The following is a 21989-nucleotide window of genomic DNA, read 5'->3' as shown; positions in this document are numbered from 1 at the left end:
TGCCCAGTTGATCTAGATAGTGAAGATGACTAGTTAGGAAGATGGATGAATGGATGGATCGAGATTGATGGATGGGTGGTGTGTGGGTGGGGGGTTGGGGGTGGATGAATGGATGGATAGACATTGTGTGTTGCTTTTATGGTTAAAGAATAGTATGATTTAAAAGGTATCTACCACCGTGCTGTCACGGTCATTTACCAAAAACTTGTGTAGCTACTATTTTTCCAATGTATAGCAATTTAAATCACATTAGCCACAGAATTCCTTTACAGTTTTGGTAACAGTAAATGGCCCATTCACAGCTCCCCATTTTCACGTCTCTGATGTCTCCGCCCCTACTCCGAGATTGACAGCCAAGCAGCCTAAACCTAATCCTCACAAAGACTAAAGGGATTGGCAGGATACATTTTTCTCCGTGAGGAAAAGAGGGATTTTATTTATCACTGTCTTTTTTTGTTGCGTTGTTTTCATTTTCTATTACAATATCAGCGGGGAAACCAGTATTTTCATCACGAAATTTCTCTATTACCCCATACTGTTGACGTTTACGCTTCAACAATGGAATCTATCCGCCCTCAGCGACTTCAACCAGGGATAGGATTTGGAGCTGGATCGACTGGGACCCTACGGTCTTCTCTCCGGCCTGGGGTTACAATGCCAACCGCACCTCTACTGCCTCCCCCGGCTTCTTTATGTGCTTCCTCTGGGCCGCCTCCGCCGCTTCAACTGCACAGTCTTCACGGCACTATTGGGAGTGCGGGGCTCGGAACAGGGATGGCTGGATTCGGTCTATGTAATCCAGGGAACCCGGCGGTCTTGAAGGAGGCGGTGGAGGCTGTTGTTCGGAGTTTTGCGAAGCATACGCAGGGCTATGGCAGAGGTAACCTGGAAAAAAATAGTCGCAGAATGTATGTCCTCCGACTTTCCCTGGTCGTGATTCAAATGCAACTAGTCGTGGTTAAAATGTAACCCACTGTAAGTGTGATTAGGATGAGAAATGGGATTAAAATAGCCTAGTAGTGCATGTGCAACATGCAGATTGGTCAATTTTGGTGACACATTCAGTTTATAACAGTAGGCTACATGAACATACCGAGTTTATTATAGCCTATATTTTTTGTATGTCTAGCCTAATGACTACAGGATACAGTTGACTACAGGATACAGTTGTGTGCTCAATTTACATAGCATTTGGGCACTCCATCCGACATTTGACACTTCAAGTCACCCACAATGCTTTAAACTAGGCCTAGCCAACATGTCATACTATCATCCAAAAACCCAATCAATTAAATGTGAGTAGATAGACCTGTTAAATGTTCATTTAAAGAAGTAGTATGATGTTACATACTCTTCATTTTTAGTTTTTGTGGACTATTATAACTGTGTTGAAAGTCAACACAATTCGGACAGCTTCATTCAGTTCAGTGTCTGTCAGTGGGTTGTTCCTTGTTGTTTACTTATAAAATAAACAGGATGTTTTTGGCTATATCCATATATGTACAAAAGTAGTGTTAATGCTCACTCGTATGTAATAACCCACTGTGCCACTTTTATCCTTTCTTAAATCCAAACCTGCATGCAAAATAAGAACACCAGACCATATTTAAAGGTAAACTCAGCAATTACAACTTGAGATATTGACATGAGTGAGATGCAAGACTTCGCTCTCACAGTCACACACGGTATATGCATGGGTTCACTTCACGCCGTCACAGCGTGGTAGCCACAGGACCAAAACAGTGGAGAAGCTGAGCCTTGCACTTCAACCGTCTTAGCTGTTGCGGAAATTAGCCCACTATGCCCTTTACGTTCTGCATCTGTCATATCGCTGAGTCAGCCTTTAAGACAGCATGCAGGGGAATGTTAAACTATAATTGTATGTCTCCTCCAGTGAACGTTAAGCTGTGTCATTTTATGTCTCCTCCAGTGAATGTGGTGGAAGCCTTGCAAGAGTTCTGGCAGATGAAGCAGTCAAGAGGGGCAGACCTCAGGAATGGGGCGCTGGTGGTGTACGAGATGGTCCCATCAAACAACCCACCCTACGTTTGTTACGTCAGTCTTCCAGGGGGAAGCTGCTTTGGGAGTTTCCAGGTGAGCTAACTTGTGGCCGTAGGTGTTCTCAATATAGTTGTTGGCACTAAAACGTTGGTTTGCGCCTCAGGTGGAAGGCCCCCTGTATAGTATCACTGAGTTAGAGAAAGTGCTTGAAAATTGTCTTTATTTTTACCACAACAGTACAATATAATGGTTTGACATTGCATTGGTGTAGCTGCATAAATTAGCCTAACTTCCTTATATGGACATGACATTAGTGATTTATCCGGCCATACAACTCTACTCATGCACTAAAGCTCCCACCCAAATCAATTCTGCCAATCTGACCTCATTTCCTTTAGTACATTGCCCCGGATTTTCAGATCAAATGTCGATCACTGGGAGCCTCTTCTGGACTGTCATGAGAAATGTCAAGTGAGAGCAAGAGAAAAATTTGGCCTGGGTCATGTTTATTGGGGCACACTGTAGCAAAACGTTGTGCAATTGAAAACAATGTTTATGTAGTGTCTTTGTTTGCAAACTTCTAAATGTGCACCCATATTCTGCTGGAAGCATATGACACTTACAGCAGCAGACACTTTTATCCAAAGGGACTTACTGTACAGTGAGTGCATACATTTTTTTGTGCCTTATGAACATGACCCGGATGTTGCCGGGACTTACGGCTCACACTCTTGATAAATCTGGCCTAAGTAACCAATCAAGTTAAAAGGCATCGTTGCATGTTTTACATACAGTGGGGAGAACAAGTATTTGATACACTGCCAATTTAGCAGGTTTTCCTACTTACAAAGCATGTAGAGGTATAATTTTTATCATAGGTACACTTCAACTGTGAGACGGAATCTAAAACAAAAATCCAGAAAATCACATTGTATGATTTTAAGTAATTCATTTGCATTTTATTGCATGACAAAAGTATTTGATACATCAGAAAAGCAGAACTTAATATTTGGTACAGAAACCTTTGTTTGCAATTAGAGATCATATGCTTCTTGTAGTTCTTGACCAGGTTTTCACACACTGCAGCAGAGATTTTGGCCCACTCCTCCATACAGACCTTCTCCAGATAACTTCAGGTTTTGGGGCTGTCGCTGGACAATATGGACTTTCAGCTCCCTCCAAAGATTTTCTATTGGGTTCAGGTCTGGAGACTGGCTTGTTCTTCTCAGACCATATTTCAAAACTCAAGCTTTGTTTACAAAATAGATCAGTTGGTGTAGCAACTTGCTTAGCATAAATTGAAATAATTTGCTTCTTTTTTTTTTTACACAATTCGGACAGCTTCATTCTGTTCATTCAATTTAATGCCAAATGTCGAGATCAACATTATTCTTTGTGTATCATGTACGTGTTTTGTGTTTTGAATCTTTATACTGAACAATAATCTGTGATAGGTCTGTGTGTTGGTGATGATAAGGGCAATTTACTATACCATCAAGTTCCTAGATTAGTTGATCGTAATGATCAATACAGTAATCAGTCACCAAAATCACTCCAAGACCTTGAGATGCTTCTTACGGAGCCACTCCTTAGTTGCCCTGGCTGTGCGTTTCGGGTCATTGGCATGCTGGAAGACCCAGCCACTACCCATCTTCAATGCTCTTACTGAGGGAAGGAGGTTGTTGGCCAAGATCTCGCGATACATGGCCCCATCCATCCTCCCCTCAATACGGTGCAGTCATCCTGTCCCCTTTGCAGAAAAGCCTCCCCAAAGAATGATGTTTCCACCTCCATTCTTCACGGTTGGGATGGTGTTCTTGGGGTTGTACTCATCCTTCTTCTTCCAAACACGGCGAGTGGAGTTTAGACCAAAAAGCTCTATTTTTGTCTCATCAGACCACATGACCTTCTCCCATTCCTCCTCTGGATCATCCAGATGGTCATTGGCAAACTTCAGACGGGCCTGGACATGTGCTGGCTTGAGCAAGGGGACCTTGTGTGTGCTGCAGGATTTTCATCCATGACGGCGTATCTTGTTACTAATGGTTTTCTTTGAGACTGTGGTCCCAGCTCTCTTCAGGTCATTGACCAGGTCCTGCCGTGTAGTTCTTGGCTGATCCCTTACCTTCCTCATGATCATTGATGCCCAACGAGGTGAGATCTTGCATAGAGCCCCAGACCGAGGGTGATTGACCATCATCTTGAACTTCTTCCATTTTCTAATAATTGCCACAACAGTTGTTGCCTTCTCACCAAGCTGCTTGCCTATTGTCCTGTAGCCCATCCCAGCCTTGTGCAGGTCTACAATTTATCCCTGATGTCTTTACACAGCTCTCTGGTCTTGGCCATTGTGGAGAGGTTGGAGTCTGTTTGATTGTGTGGACAGGTGTCTTTTATACAGGTAACGAGTTCAAACGGGTGCAGTTAATACAGGTAATGAGTGGAGAACAGGAGGGATTCTTAAAGAAAAACGAACAGGTCTGTGAGAGCCGGAATTCTTACTGGTTGGTAGGTGATCAAATACTTACGTCATAACATGCAAATTAATTACTTAAAAATCATACAATGTGATTTTCTGGATTTTTGTTTTAGATTCCACCTCTCACAGTTGAAGTGTCCATATGATAAAAATTACAGCCCTCTACATGCTTTGTAAGTAGGAAAACCTGCAAAATCAAATACTTGTTCTCCCCACTGTAGTTTATAACTTGAGCAGAACAGTTGAAGTGTGTGTATGTGTGTATAAACAGTACCAGTCAAAAGTTTGGACACACCTACTCATTCAAAAGTTTATTTATTTTTACTATTTTCTACATTGTAGAATAATAGTGAAGATATCAACATTATGAAATATCACGTATGGAATCAAGTAGTAACAAAAAAAGTGTTAAACAAATCAAAATATATTTTATATTTGAGATTCTTCAAAGTAACAACCCTTTGCCTTGATGACAGCTTTGTACACGCTTGACATTCTCTTAACCAGCTTCACCTGGAATGCTTTTCCAACAGTCTGTTGATTACAACATGATTCCATATGTGTTATTTCATAGATGATGTTTTCACTATTATTCTACAATGTAGAAAATAGTAAAAATAAAGAAAAACCCTTGAATGAGTAGGTGCGTCCAAACTTTTGACTGGTACTGTATATATCAAGTTTTTATTATTATTGGTTGGGGGGCTTGAACACACTCACAGCTAATGGCTGAATTGCAGTATACAGAAAAAAAGAGAACTGTTAGCTGAAGAGTAAAGAAATGGAGAGTGATAAGTCTCCATCTTCAGGCTGCTCTTGGTGAATGGTATAGTATGTATACTGTGAATCCCAGATTAAAGCAGTTTGCTGCCTCCCATCAGGATTACAAACCAAGATTAAATTCAATAGCTAACCATTGGCAAATCTAAAATAATAATCCCTGGATCTGAACCTTTGCTGAGGTAAAACACACTGCCACATCAATAACTCTAGGCAGTTGGGTCCATCAAAAACATGTTAGCAAGGTGTAGGACAGCTTTCTCCAACTGATTTTCATTGGTGGACATAAAAGACTGTAAAAACACCAGGAAATCAACTCCAAGTTATTTTAATTTAAGAAATCTGTTCCCATGTATTCCCACACATAATAGAGAGACGTGACCGTATGCAAATGTAAACAAGGTTTGAAATGGTTGTTTTAGTCAAACATTATATCTGTTTAGGCTTCTTGCGGTCAATTTGCAGTCTACAAATTATTTGTAATTATGTTTCGGCCCCCCAACCATCCGCTCAAGAAGAAATCGGCCCACGGCTGAGTCTAGTTGATGATCCCTGGTGTAGGACCCTACTTGTCTTCAGGCTTAGCATTAAAAAAAAAACTTTATAAGGAAATTCAAGTTTAACTGAATTCATGATGTAGGAAACCACATTTGGCTGTTGACAAGTTCATTATCTATCTATGAACTTGTATACATAATTACATACAGTACAAGCCATATTCCTATCTTTGCTAAATAATCCACAGTATTATTGAAATAGTAAAGACTCCTTTAATGTACATTCTTATTTTTTTCAAATGTCATTTAAAATTCTAAATCATACAGTAAATATTAGACAACTTGAGCATTGTGCCTAATAGAATGTTCCATGGGAGAATGACGTGTTTTGCCATTTCTTCCTCTCTTCGAGTTGCCTGGCTGCAATGCATACTGGGATGGGAAACTCATCTGGTGGGTAGCTCATCTGGTTGTTATTAGAGCCAAACATTGAGCTTAGAAGGAGCTGTGAAACCCCTCCCCACATTCTCCCACTCATCCCTTTTGCACAGAGCTTCTCTTGCCCCTATCCTTCCTAACTCTCTTTCTTTGAGATAATAGCAATGAAGTGGAAGCATCGATATTATTTCAATGTAATTATGAAATATAAATAAGAAAAGATTAACATTTTCAAATGCATAATCTTTCAACAACAAAAAATGTCACTATTAAAATGCACTTTTAAATGACATCCAGAAGATCCATACAATAATTTGACCTAACCATCTTCCAGATATGATATTGCATGTATCCATGTCTCACAGGGTCATAATGCTTTGTGCCATAGGCTACATATATTTTTTGGAGACCATTCAGAAAAGTACTAAATATGCTTTACTTTCGGCAGTTTTGTCCAACCAAGGCTGAGGCAAGACGTAGTGCTGCCAAAATCGCTCTGATGAACTCAGTTTTCAACGAGCATCCTTCCCGCCGCATCACAGATGACTTCATTGAGAAGAGTGTATGTGAGGCGCTGGCCTCCTTTAATGTGAGTGTCATTGAATGTGTTTTTTCAGATAAAATGACATTAACAGTAGCAGTGAGCACTGGTATTTAATATAGTCTTTACTGTAGCTCTTATTAATTAAAAGGTCACGTCCTTATGAGGGTAATATTTTAATCTGATTGGGCTCTTAAGGAGAATAAGACTGGATGATTGGACTCTACGTGTCTTTTACAGGGAAACCGAGAAGAGGCAGACAACCCCAGCACAGGTATCGGGGCGTTTCGCTTCATGCTGGAGTCCAACAAAGGAAAGTCAATGCTGGAGTTTCAGGTAAATAGAGGATGAAGGAACGCAAAGTTGGATTACTTGTAATGATACAGTGGATGTTACTGCAATGATACTTAAGAAAATGAATAGGTTGGACTGTATATGAGGCTAGTTTAGGAATGTTGCTGCCACTAACTATGGGTAATTACACAAAGCAGGCCGATAACTATATTCTCATTTAGCTCTGTATTTCCAGTTCATAAAGAAAACTACAAGTTATTTCTGAGTGTTTATCAAAGTTGTTTGGCTTAATCACCTCTGCTTCATGACCTATTAATCTGGTTTCCCAGGTTGAATGAAAAAACTATACAGTAGAACTTGATAAATGCAATGGTATAAGACTCATGACCACATGAACTAAAGCAGAGCATGCCAGTTTCAGAAGCAAATAGAACAATGTACAGCCATTGAACTGGGACTTGAGAACTGCAGCTCACTTAGAGTTTGTACTACAAAGTGCACATATCAGGAATCAACGACTAGAATATTAGACCCACTACATGAATGTGAGGGATCATGGGACCATCATGCGTGAAGAAGAGAATAGTAGCAGAAACCATGTATTCTCTGTGGTTCTAGGAATTGCGTATGAGAGCTTGTGGGTCCACCAAACAAATCTGGACTGAATTGCTGGCCTCTACTCTTTCATTGTTTGTCATTCATATCCACTGATCTAATGCATGGATTGGTCTTTGCTAAACCACAGCTCATGATTTAGGGTTCTATACATGCAAACAAATGAATGTTAGCTATAGACCTTTCTCCCTGTTAGCTTCCCCTAAAAACATCAACAAATCTTGTGACTTTGACATGATCAAACTTGAAATTGTGCTCTCCGTCAGCACAGGCACACAAAAATGCTTCTTGTCGATGCTGAACTGTGTTTTCCTTTCAGGAATTGATGACAGTCTTTCAGCTGCTGCACTGGAATGGAAGCCTGAAGGCCATGAGAGAGAGACAATGCTCCCGTCAAGTAAGAACTCATTTGGATAAGAGTACTGATTAAAGGTCCAATGCAGTTGTTTTTATCTCAGTATCAAATCATTTCTGGGTAACAATTAAGTACCTTACTGTGATTGTTTCTTTTCGACCATTTTAATTTAAAGCAAAAATAGCTTCTTAGCAAAGGGTAATTTCTCAATCAAGAATTTAGCTAGGACTGTCTGGGAGTGGTCTGAGTGGGAAAATTAGGTTTGGAACATTCTTATTTGTATTAACTAATTTACCGCATGGTGATGTTACCATGGAAGGCCACAATTCCCTCCCACCAAAACAGACTGAAATGTCATGCAGTCTTTTCAAACAGCTCTTACACTTAAAGGAGCATTATCCTCATTATAACAATTTTTACAGTATTCCTCATAGTGTGGAAATATACACGGTGGCCCCTTTATTAGGTACACCACCCGTTCACAAAAATGGTTCACTCCTACAGACAGTGAGACACGTGGCCGTGGCTTGCTATATAAAGCAGGCAGACAGGTTTTGAGCGTAGTATAATCATCAGTGCCAGGCGTGAAAGTTCCACTATCTCAGAAACGTCCTGCGTCTTGGACTTTTCACACATGACAGTGTTTAGGGTTAACCAAAAAAATGTCCAGTCAGCGGCAGTCCTATGGGCGAAAACATATCATTGATGAGAGTTCTAAGAGAATGGCAAGAATCGAACAGGCAAATAACGGCGCAGGACAAAGGTGGTCATCTGGGAACACATCTCAGACCCCCCTTTGACTCCAAAACAGCCTGAATTCTTCAGAGCATGGAAACATTGCTCAATTGGTATTAAGAGACCTAACATGTGCCAGGAAAACATTCCCCACACCGTTACACCACCGCCACCAGCCTGCACTGTTGACACCAGGCAGGATGGGTCCATAGACTGCTTACGCCAAATCCTGACTGCCATTCGCATTTACGCAACAGGAACTGAGATTCATCGGACCAAGCTATGTTTTTCCACTCCTCAGTGTTGGTGATCGTGTGCTCACTGGAGCTGCTTCTTTTTGTTTTTAGCTGATAGGAGTGGAACATGGTGTGGTTGTCTGCTGCAATAGACCATCTGTGACAAGGACCAACGAGTTGTGCGTTCTGAGATGCCGTTCTGCACACCGCTGTTCTAATGTGCCATCTAAGGTGGCCTACCTGTTACCTTGCACTATTCTTGCCATCCTCCTTCGACCTCTGATCAATGAGCTGTATTCACCCACAGGACTGCCGCTGACTGGATGTTTTTGTTTGTCGCAGAATTCTCAGTAAAACCTAGACACTGTCATGCGTGAAAAGCCCAGGAGGCCGGAAGTTTCAGAGATACTGTCTGCCTGCTTCATATAGCAAGCCACAGCCACGTGACTCACTGTCTGTAGAAGCTAACAATTTTGGTGAACGGGGTGGTGTACCTAGTAAACTCGCCACTGACTGTACATCATCAGTCACAGGCTTCATTAAGAAATGTGTTGCTGAGGATGTACCCACAATAACCATCCGGACATACCACAACCAAAAACCCTGGATGAACAGAGATATCCGTTAAGTGCTAACAGCCGTACTGCAGCATTCAATGTCCGCAGAATGAACCACAATGACTTGGTGATGCGCAACGTGTACAAGGCAAGCAGGTACGAGCTCCGCAAATCCATTAGGGACGATAAAAGACAGAGATGCAAACTTGAATTTATGTTTGATAACTGAGATTCATGTCGCAAGGACTACAGAATATCACAGACTACAAAGGAAAATCCAGCTGTAGTGCCCATCGAAGCCTCCATCCCAGACAAGCTTAGCACATTCTATGCTCACTTCGAGGCAGACAATACTGAGCCATCCAGGAAGACTCTCGCACATGGTCGTCCGGAGCAGCTTTCGCTCTCCAAGGCTGATGTGAGGAAAACTCTTGAGTGAATACTCACAAATTCGCCTTACCAGATAGCTTCCCTGGCCGCATCCTCAGAGTGTGTGCAGACCAGTTGCCGGGCATCTTCTCAGACATCTTTAACCTGACTCTGTCCCAGGCTGTAGTCCACCACTACCGTCCCAGTGCCCAAGGAGACATGCCCAAATGAGAAACACCACGTACCGCTCACCTCGGGCATTATAAAGTGCTTCAAGAATCTGGTCATGGCCCACAAGGCACACTGGACCCACTCCAATTTGCCTATCGCTCCAACAGATCCATTTCCATTGCTATTCACATGGCCTTAACACATCTTGACAAGAGGAACACCTACTATATGTGAGAATGTTGCTCATCGACTACATTTCAACATTCAACACTATTGTTCCCTCCAAGCTTGACACCAAGCTCAGAGCCCTGGATCTGGACACATCCTCTGCAGCTGGATCGTGGACTTCCTGACGGGCAGGCCACAGGCTGTGAGGATTGGCAACATCTCCTCCACACTGACTCTTAACACAGTGGCCACCCAGGACTGTATCGTCCGTCCTCTGCTGTACTCCTATTCACCTATGACTGCATGGCTTTGTACTTAACCAACTCCATCATCAAGTTTGCTGACGACACAACGGTTGTAGGCCTGTAACCAACAATGAAGTGTCAGCCTAAAGGGAGAAGGTAAGTAAACTGCCATTGTGGTGACACACACCTGGTGTAAAAGATGGAAAATATAACTCAATCATAACTTAAATTCCTCTGAGTTTCAGCAACAGAATAACTGATCAAACTAAACATTTATTGGAGAGCAAAAACAGTAATTTGATTGACAGTTTCCATTAAATCCCTCTGCAGTTTGAGAAGAAATCATAGCACTTATCCTTACACACTGCCAGTGATAGTGTTTAATCATAACTCAAATGGTACAGCCAACACTGTATCTCAGTTCAACATACAGAAAGTACAGAATGGGGGTGAAACTCACTAAAGATAATGAGTAACATGGTCTGATTTACACTCTGGCTTGAGGTAGGATGGAATGTCATGCTGAAGGATCTCTAAACCACATTGTGTGGGCTGAATAAATGCCTATGGAGGTATTCCGTTCCAGGCAGAGTCGTGTGACCTCAACGTTTGTGTGCAGACCTCATTATCTCATGCATCTTACTGAAAAAACAGAAACAACTTTTAAGGTGTCAAATACAGTATGAGCCTTGATCAGTTTGACAAAAGTTTGCATTTTTCTTTCTGATCTCAAAAATAAAAAATATTCACAAACTTTTTATTTATTTAACCTTTATTTAACTAGGCAAGTCAGTTAAGAGCAAATTCTTATTTACAGACTATTAATAATCCCTCACCCTTCATGTTTGCTAATATAAAAATGGGAGCTTTCTGACATCATTATTGCAGTATGAGGGTCAATTCAGGCAACTTCCAATATATTAGAGGTCGACCAATTAATCGGAATTGCCGTTTAATTAGGGCCGATTTCAATTTTTGATAACAATCGGAAATCTGTATTTTTTGACATATATATTTTACACCTTTATTTAATCGTTATTTAACTAGGCAAGTCCGTTAAGAACACATTCTTATTTTCAATGACAGCCTAGGAACGGTGGGTTAACTGCCTCGTTCAGGGGCAGACGACAGATCTTCACCTTGTCAGCTCGGGGGATCCAATCTTGCAACCTTACAGTTAACTAGTCAAACGCTCTAACCACCTGCCTCTCATTGCACTCTACGAGGAGACTGCCTGTTACGCAAATGCAGTAAGGTAAGTTGCTAGCTAGCATTAAACTTATCTTATAAAAAACAATCAATCAATCATAATCACTAGTTAACTACACATGGTTGATGATATTACTAGTTTATCTAGCGTGTCCTGCGTTGCATATAATCTGACTGTGCATACAAGCATACAAGTATCTGACTGAGCGGTGGTAGGCAGCAGCAGGCTCGTAAGCATTCTTTCAAACAGTACTTTCGTGCGTTTTGCCAGCAGCTCTTCGTTGTGCGTCAAGCATTGCGCTGTTTGACTTCAAGCCTAACAACTCCCGAGATGAGGCTGGTGTAACCGATGTGAAATGGCTAGCTAGTTAGTGGGGTGCACGCTAATAGCATTTCAAACATCACTCGCTCTGAGTCTTGGAGTAGTTGTTCCCCTTGCTCTGCATGGGTAACGTTGCTTCGAGGGTGGCAGTTGTCATTGTGTTCCTGGTTCGAGCCCAGGGAGGAGCGAGGAGAGGGATGGAAGCTATACTGCTACACTGGCAATACAAAAGTGCCTATAAGAACATCCAATAGTCAAAGGTTAATGACATACAAATGGTATAGAGGGAAATGGTCCTATAATTCCTATAATAACTACAATCTAAAACCTCTTACCTGGGAATATTGAAGACTCATGTTAAAAGGAACCACCAGCTTTCATATGTTATGTTCTGAGCAAGGAACTTAAATGTTAGCTTTCTTACATGGCACATATTGCACTTTTACTTTCTTCTCCAACACTTTGTTTTTGCATTATTTAAACCAAATTGAACATGTTTCATTATTTACGAGGTTAAATTGATTTTGATGTATTATATTAAGTTCAAATACGTGTCCATTCAGTATTGTTGTAAATGTCATTATTACAAATAAAAAATAAAAATTGTCCGATTAATCGGTATCTGCTTTTTTGGTCCTCCCATAATCGGTATTGGCGTTGAAAAATCATAATCGGATGACCTCTAATATTAATTCACCTAAATAATCAAATTTGTGCCTCAACCCTGGCTTTTGCCAATCTACTCCATTCAGATCTGAAGTCTAAGAGGAGGAAGAGCAGCCAGCAACTCCATGATTTGGATAGATACGACTCAGTTGTATTGTGTTTTTCTAGGGTTACAGAGTGCTCTCGCCTTGTGTGTCCCTTGACTGATTAGGTATTCTCTTTGGTCTGGTCTTATGCCTTTCATCTCAGTGGTTAAGGAGAGGAGCTGAGCCACTGGAGTAATTAGCGCTTCCAGATGTCTCACATTCCTCATGTGAATTGATGTTATTGCTGGCCATGCAGCTTGCTTGTTGTGCACAAAATTTGTGGTTCCAGGTCATTTCATGTCCAGGCATTTCTGGATCATTTAACATCATCTGGAACTAAATCAAACCTGCACTGCTAGGAAACCAGTACTGTTGAAAAATATAATGATTTAATGGAGCACTTCCTACCCAGCTAGCCTGAATTTCTAATGATCTAGGCCGTGGTGTGAATAAGGTCCATTTCGGCCAAACAAATGTTTGATTTTGCTTTCCCCTAACAGGAAGTGCTGGCTCACTACTCCCATCGGGCGCTGGATGATGACATGCGTACCCAAATGGCTGCTGATTGGGTGAACCGGGAGCAAGGCTTGGCTAGCACCATCGCCCAGGAGGTGGCGGCAACAGATCAAGAACTTGAGGAGGCCAGGCTGGCCGGTCAGGAGCTGCGCTTCCACAAGGAAAAGAAGGACATCCTGATGCTGGCTGTTGGCCAACTGGGTGCAGCCAACAATGCCACCCTGCCTTCAACCTGCTAGGTATACGCTGGATTACAACCCCATAACTAGATTAATTTCTATCTTCCCACATTGACTTCCCCCTCGTGATTCTAAAAAGTCTCCATAGGTGTGGAAAAAGTTCTAGTAACTCTGCATAGCTTCCACTATATGGCTTTTACCTATTCAGTCCGACAGATCTGCCCTTTCGGAGTCAAGGGCAGATGGAAGGAAGTTGGTTTGGAATCTGGCCTTAGAGATGGAACAGTGGCCAATAACATTGATTTGATAGAGGCTATCAAGGCAGCCATTTAGGAGCTTTGAATTATAAACAGTTAGTGTTTTTCCAGCCAGTGCTAACACACCTGATTCAGCTAATGAAAGTCTTGACAATAAGTTGATTAGTTGAATCAGACATGTTAGCGCTGGTTTAGAACAAAGTCTTGCACATGCTATGGGTCTTCGGGACCACGGCTGAAGAATTGTTACATAAAAGTTTAAGTAATTGAGGTCATTTTGTGCTGCCAAATTGTTGAGTTTGTGAAATTCACATGGAATAATGAACTGTTACCATTCTTCTCATTCCCTTTCTATACTTGTAGACAACTCTACCACATGGGTGGAATTAAATCCCAGGACCTGCCTTTGCTAATGATTGTACATGACATCATCAAGGATATTGTCACAGAAAGATCTTACATGCCAAACTAGACCAATGTCTGTCACTTAAATCTATCTCACTAGATTTTCTGCATGAAGGATTTTGAAAGTTATTTGAATATTACATAATTTACGCACATACAGTTGAAGTCGGAAGTTTACATACACCTTAGCCAAATAAATTTAAACTCCGTTTTTCACAATTCCTCACATTTAATCCTAGTAAAAATTCCCTGTCTTAGGTCAGTTAGGATCACCACTTTATTTTAAGAATGTGAAGTAACTGAGTCAGGTTTGTAGGCCTCCTTGCTCGCGCACAATTTTTCAGTTCTGTCCACAAATGTTCTATAGGATTGAGGTCAGGGCTTTGTGATGGCCACTCCAATACCTTGACTTTGTTGTCCTTAAGCCATTTTGTCACAACTTTGGAAGTATGCGTGGGGTCATTGTTGATTCGGAAGACCCATTTGCGATCAAGCTTTAACTTCCGGGCTGATGTCTTGAGATGTTGCTCCATTATATCCACATAATTGTCCAACCTCATGATGCCATCTATTTTGTGAATTGCACCAGTTCTTTTTGCAGCAAAGCACCCCCACAACATGATGCTGCCACCCCCGTGCTTCACGGTTGGGATGGTGTTCTTCGGCTTGCAAGCCTCCCCTTTTTCCTCCAAACATAATGATGGTCATTATGGCCAAACAGTTCTATTTTTGTTTCATCAGACATCAGAGGACATTTCTCCAAAAAGTACGATCTTTGTCCCCATGTGCAGTTGCAAACCGTAGTCTCGCTTTTTTAATGGCAGTTTTGGAGAGGTGGCTTCTTCCTTGCTGAGCGGCCTTTCAGGTTATGTCGATATAGGACTCGTTTTACTGTGGATATAGATACTTTTGTGTCCGTTTCCTCCAGCATCTTCACAAGGTCCTTTGCTGATGTTCTGGGATTGATTTGCACTTTCCTCACCAAAGTACGTTAATTTCTAGGAGACAGAAGGTGTCTCCTTCCTGACTGGAATGACTGCTGCGTGGTCCCATGGTGTTTATACTTGCATTCTATTGTTTGAACAGATGAACGTGGTACATTCAGACATTTCGAAATTGCTCCCAAGGATGCTGCAGACTTGTGGAGGTCTCCGATTTTTTTTTCTGAGATCTTGGCTGATTTCTTTTGATTTTCCAATGATGTCAAGCAAGGAGGCACTGTGTTTGAAGGTAGGCCTTGAAATACATCCACAGGTACACCTCCAATTGACTCAAATGTCAATTAGCCTATCAGAAGCTTCTAAACTCTTGAAATCTTTTTCTGGAATTTTCCAAGCTGTTTAAAGGCACAGTCAACTTAGTGTATGTAAACATCTGACCAACTGGAATTGTGATACAGTGAATTATGTGACATCGTCTGTCTGTAAAGAATTGTTGGAAAAATGACTTATGTCGTGCACAAAGTCCTAACAGACTTGCCAAAACTATAGTATGTTAACAAGAAATTTGTGGAGTGGTTGAAAAATTAGTTTTAATGACTCCAAACTAAGTGTTTGTAAACTTGACTTCAACTGTATATATATATATGTGTGTGTGTGTGTGTGTATGAATAGCTATTACATTACTGATCTTATATACAGATTTTGGATCTTAATTTGATCAATCCTTTGTTGCTAAGTATTTTTTCCTGCACTGCGGGAAATGCAGATGAGCTTTGTGATTTACATAAATTCAAACACACGGTTATATTAATAGCATTGCACTTTTCATACTTTTGGCCAGATAATAGCCGAACCACTGATCAAGAATATTATGGACAAAATGTTCATATCTTGTTGCTGCAGGATTGTTTTGCTGTGTAAATACAGGTCAAATTAAGATCCTATATCTGTAGAGTATCTTAAGTGATAGCCAGCCTTATTTTCAAAGAAAGAACCGCTTCACCAATTCAAACTGATTTGCCTTGCTTTGCTTGTTAGAATGGATCATTCACAAGGATGTCAGTTATCCAGCAGTGTTGGAAAAACTGCTCTTAATGCAGCTTAATGACTAATCGTTCAGCGTTATCATTCATTTTAAACTCTATTATTTGGCTAACACTTAAAGTAATTTAGACGATACTGATATGCGGATTGACCAGTGCATTGGCGTTAACAACTCTGTAATGTGAGAATTGTGTGCAAAACAAAAACCTAGCATATACAGTGCACAAATGTAAGTGTTTGTAGGAATATATGGATTGCACTTTCCCCCGAACTACAAGTTACTCTCAAGGTAAAAAAAATAAAAAATATTGAGGCATTTTGGCAGTAATACACTTCCATAGATAAATAAAAAGGACAACAAAAAAAAGTATGGTGAGTTACCCATGGTTGTTATGGCAATTGTCTGGCTACCATTAACATATACATTGTCAAAAAAAACATTGTACTTAAGGAATTAAGTTGTTTAATGTTTGGTTCCCACTTTTATATCAAGTATAACTAAAACTACCAATCTTACCTGGTTGTAATTACATTGGCAGGTGCATTGTTCACATTGTTGTAAGAGTACTGTTGCCTGTTTTAACCCAATCAATTTCAGTTTGTTGCAACATTTTTACACATGTAATTTGTATCCAGATTGATCAAATGTGTACCTACACTGAACCTGTCTGTGTAATTACATATATTTTTTTGACATTTAGCAGACACTCTAATCCAGAGTGATTTTTGGTAGTGAGTGCATACATTTTCTGACTTTTTTTTCATACTGGTCCCCTGTGGGAAACGAACCCACAACCCTGGCGTTGCAAGCGCCATGCTCTACTAACGGAGTTATTAAGTGATGCTTAATATAACGTGGGACTAACGTTTTGAGTCTAATTCCTTTTAACACAGGTGGCAATCTTTTTGTTATTACCCTGCCTTCTAGCTTATCAAGATGGGCATGATTCATAAATCCATTATAACAAAATGTTATCTATATACACTTTTATTTGTTTTATACTGTTCTTATGTATTTTATATGATCCATTTTAAATTGTTACTTTTTTTTACTCCGTGTAGGTTTGTATTTCGATTTATATACATAAAATGCAATAAAGCAGTCAAAAACAACTCACTGCTTCCAATGCCTTCCATTATGAATGAATGAAAATGTAGTTTGCTGGAACACACTTCCTCATGACAAAGTCAGCTCTGCTAAAGAAAAACTATCTCAGATTAAGTCTGTTTTTCCACTAAAACAGACTCCCACAGTGCCTTTCTCCTGTCCTACGTCAAGTCCCAGAGGAGGGGGTCGTTGAAGTCCAGACACAGTGGGAGGGCTATTACTGCAGATCCGTGGTTCAGGCACTGTGTCTCCTAACTGACAGATAGAGTTGCACATACTGTAGGACAGGGGTAGCTTGAGAGGCCCTCGATGTCCTTGAAAGCCTGGTTAACAATGCGTCCCCTGCACTGGTCACAGTTGAAGTGTCCGCAGACCAGCTGAGTCTCAGAGGAGATGCAGCTCTGGCAGTGCGGTGGGTCGAGGCTCAGGGAAAGCCTACAGGTCTGAGGGCTAATCTCCTTCCTGGCAACATGTACCATTGTCTCCTCCGCTGGCAAGCTGTTTCAGGAGGATGAAGGAAACAAATGTCCATTACCTCTTAAAAAGTGTACAGCGAAAAAAATAAAAATAAACTGCCATTAATTTCAGTCTTATAGTATACACTCACATACGTATTTATTTTGACAGTGAAGCTTAAACTTTTCATTTGGCTCTATAAGCCAGCATTTTGGAAGTGAGATCAAATGTTTTATATGATGCGACAGTACAAAATGTCACCTTTTACTTTCAGGATATTTTCATATTGAACTATTTTCCCGTTTTAGAAATGAAAGCACTATGTATCCAGCCCCCCCCCCCCCCCCCCCCCCCAATATAAATTAATGGTAAATAATTTGAGTCACTTTCGTAAATAAGAATAGAATGTTTCTGAACACTGCAATATTAATGTGGATGCCACCGTGATTGCGGATAATCATGAATGAATTGTAAACAATGATGAGTGAGAATGTTACAAGAAAAAATATACCCCCAAGACATGCTAACCTCTCACCCTTACCTATAACAGGGGAGGTAAAACAGATATGTATGAAAATACCCCAAAATAAAAGGTGACATTATGTACTGTCGCCTCATATGAAACATTGGATCTCAAATTCAAAATGCTGGAGTATAGAGCCAAATTAAAAGTTTAGCTTCACTGTCCAGTGTTGGCTATACTGTAGCTTCTAAACTGAACATGTAAATGGTATATTCTTAGGCCCATGGAAAAATTTGACAACTCTAGTTCAACAAAGTGTCTGAGTGAGTTAGAAAAAGAACATGGTCAGGTCACCTCCATTCTAAAGCACTACATTTTAACCCAGGATCCATACATTGTTAGTTTTGGTTGTGTATCACCAGCTATAACTCAATGCATGTTTAAGGATTTTAGTCAGTTAAAGTTATGATAACCCAAAAGAAAGTTAACCATTAGAATATAGAGGAGTATAAATTCCATGTACTTTTTACTACAACTCTCTTGTCTGAGCATTATACAGTTGAAGTTGGAAGTTTACATAAACTAGTTTTAATGACTCCAACCTAAGTGTTTCAACCACTCCACACATTTCTTGCTAACAAACTATAGTTTTGGCAAGTCAGTTAGGACATTACTTTGTGCATGACAAGTAATTTTTCCAACAATTGTTTACAGATTATTTCACTTTTATTTTACTGTATTACAATTCCAGTGGGTCAGAAGTTTACAAACACTAAGTTGACTGTGCCTTTAAACAGCTTGGAAAATTACAGAAAATGTCAAGGGTTTAGAAGCTTCTGATAGGCTAATTGACATCATTTGAATGAATTGGTGGTGTACCTGTGGATGTATTTCAAGGCCTACCTTCAAACTCAGTGCCTCTTCGCTTGACATCATGGAAAAATCAAAAGAAATCAGCCAAGACCTCAGAAAACAAATTGTAGACCACAAGTCTGGTTCATTCTTGGGAGCAATTTCCAAATGCCTCAAGGTACCACGTTCATCTGTACAAACAATAGTACGCAAGTATAAACACCATGGGACCACGCCGCTGTCATACCACTCAGAAAGGAGACACCTTCTGTCTCCTGGAGATGAACGTACTTTGGTGCGAAAGGTGCAAATCAATCCCAAAACAACAGCAAAGGACCTTGTGAAGATGCTGGAGGAAACGGACACAAAAGTATCTATATCCACAGTAAAATGAGTCCTATATCGATATAGCCTGAAAGGCCGCTCAGCAAGGAAGAAGCCACTGCTCCAAAACCGCCATAAAATAGCCAGACTACGGTTTGCAGCTGCTCATGAGGTCAAAGATCATACTTTTTGGAGAAATGTCCTCTGGTCTGATGAAACAAAAATAGAACAGTTTGGCCCTAATGACCATCATTATGTTTGGAGGAAAAAGGGGGATGCTTGCAAGCCGAAGAACACCATACCAACCGTGAAGCACGGGGGTGGCAGCATTATGTTGTGGGGTTGCTTTGCTGCAGGAGGAACTGGTGCACTTCACAAAATAGATGGCTTCATTATGTGGATATATTGAAGCAACATCTCAAGACATCAGGCAGGAAGTTAAAGTTTGGTTGCAAATGGGTCTTCCAAATGGACAATGACCTCAAGCATACTTCCAAAGTTGTGGCAAAATGGGATAAGGACAACAAAGTAAAGGTATTGGAGTGGCCATCACAAAGCCCTGACCTCAATTCTGTCGATAATTTGTGGGCAGAACTGAAAACGCATGTGCAAGCAAGGAGGCCAACAAACCTGACTCAGTTACACCAGCTCTGTCAGGAGGAATGGGCCAAAATTCACCTAACTTATTGTGGGAAGCATGTGGGAGGCTACTCGAAACGTTTTACCCAAGTTAAACATTTTAAAGCCAATGCTACCAAATACGAATTGATTGTATGTAAACTTCTGATCCACTGGGAATGTGATGAAAGAAATAAAAGCTGAAATAAATAATTTTCTCTACTATTATTCTGACATTTCACATTCTTAAAATAAAGTGGTGATTCTATCTGACCTAAGACAGGGAAGTTTTACTTGTGATTAAATGTGAGGAATTGTGAAAAACTGAGTTTAAATGTATTTGGCTAAAGTGTATATAAACTTCCAACTTCAACTGTGTATTTCGCAAAGTGGCAACCACTCACCCTTGAGCAGAGTTATTTTTGCCCAAAGTAGAGGCAAATTGATGCCCAGTGTGTTAACAACATTCATTTCTCAGAAGAAATGTTAAAAACTCTATTTTTTCTGGAGGTAAAGTCATTGTCTTGTTTGTTGTCCATGTTTTTCACTGAACCAATAAGCAGGGCAATAGGACGACACCAAGCCACATGTGCTTACATCCAATATACATTTAACTCAGTTGTTAATTATTTCTGTAACATTGACTTGAAACAACTAGTTAAGGTTCCAGTTAAGTGAACAATCTTGTTCTGAAACCAGAACAGCAAGATATGTGGCCACTTTATCTTATCCAGGATGTCACGTTCAAGTGAGAGGTAAACTTGAGGAGAAAGTTTTATTGTTGCAGGTGTTCCCATTAAAATGCAGTCACTGCTAGACAGCTATTGAACAACAGTTACACAGAAGTGCATAGCCTGAACCCAGAAAAGTCAGACATAAGAGATACAATTATAATACATTTTGTCAAATAGGCAGAGACAAATGTATAGGCCTATGAAAAATGTTCCAATGTAGTTTACTTTTTTTATCCGGACCATTTGGTATTTATTGAATGCTATGTTAAAGCCAAGATTTGCATATACATGTGACCCCTCTCAAATTCATACACTCTGCTATAGATTCAAGAACATCCTCATCCACATGACAGTTGTAAGGTTCTGTATTTATGTTCTTAGTCAACCTTGTGTTCTGTTTCATTGTATTCTTGAACGTATCCCTGTTTCTTTGTGTTCTTGAACGTAGCCCTGTCTTTCATTTTTGTTCATTGTTTTCACCTGTGTTAGTTCAGTTCATTTTGTTTGTGCCTTTGAGGTATTGTTCATTTTGACTCTACTAATCCTTTTCTTAGCTTGTTTGTGAGAACCATTTATAGCCTTCAGTCCTATTCACCTGCCTGTTTACCTACCAGTGTATGACCATTGCCTGCCTGTTTACCTACCTGTGTATGACCATTGCCTGCCTGTTTACCTACCTGTGTATGACCATTGCCTGCCTGTTTACCTACCTGTGTATGACCATTGCCTGCCTGTTTACCTACCTGTGTATGACCATTGCCTGCCTGTTTACCTACCTGTGTATGACCATTGCCTGCCTGTTTACCTACCTGTGTATGACCATTGCCTGCCTGTTTACCTACCTGTGTATGACCATTGCCTGCCTGTTTACCTACCTGTGTATGACCATTGCCTGCCTGTTTACCTACCTGTGTATGACCATTGCCTGCCTGTTTACCTACCTGTGTATGACCATTGCCTGCCTGTGACCACATTTCTTGCCTTCTGCAAAGGTGAAATAAACACCTGCCGCGCTCTGCGCGTGAATCTACACTTTTTTCCTCAATGAGTATTCATTACAACAGTTTTGACCCTTATCTGTTTAGGCAAGTTATTATTATTTGTAAACAATATAGTAATATAATAAAACATTATTTGGAATTATGATAGGGTAAAACAGTTGAGCTCAATTTGTCAAAAATAAATATAGGCCTAAATCCTAGATTCCTAGACTGTAGATACAGGGCCTTCAGAAAATATTCACACCCCTAGACCTTTTACACATTCTGTTTTACAGCCTGAATTTAAAATAGATTAAATTGAGATTGTGTGTCACTGATCTACACACA

The 21989-nt window shown here is 40.5% G+C and overlaps 1 protein-coding gene across 1 annotated transcript; it reads left to right on the top strand.

Moving 5' to 3' along the window:
• Positions 1 to 345: 345 nt before the first annotated feature.
• LOC109875591 (LIX1-like protein) lies at positions 346 to 14371 on the top strand. Its single transcript, XM_020467947.2, has 7 exons — positions 346 to 880; positions 1931 to 2094; positions 6644 to 6784; positions 6977 to 7072; positions 7965 to 8042; positions 13265 to 13519; positions 14080 to 14371. Exons 1-6 carry the CDS (start codon positions 559 to 561, stop codon positions 13517 to 13519), a joined length of 1056 nt encoding a protein of 351 aa, XP_020323536.1. The 5' UTR covers positions 346 to 558; the 3' UTR covers positions 14080 to 14371.
• Positions 14372 to 21989: the final 7618 nt, after the last annotated feature.

This window comes from Oncorhynchus kisutch, linkage group LG17, assembly GCF_002021735.2.
Source record: "Oncorhynchus kisutch isolate 150728-3 linkage group LG17, Okis_V2, whole genome shotgun sequence".
Lineage (NCBI taxonomy): Eukaryota > Metazoa > Chordata > Actinopteri > Salmoniformes > Salmonidae > Oncorhynchus > Oncorhynchus kisutch.
Note: the sequence above shows the minus strand (reverse complement) of the source record. Positions and strands in the feature narration are given on the sequence as shown.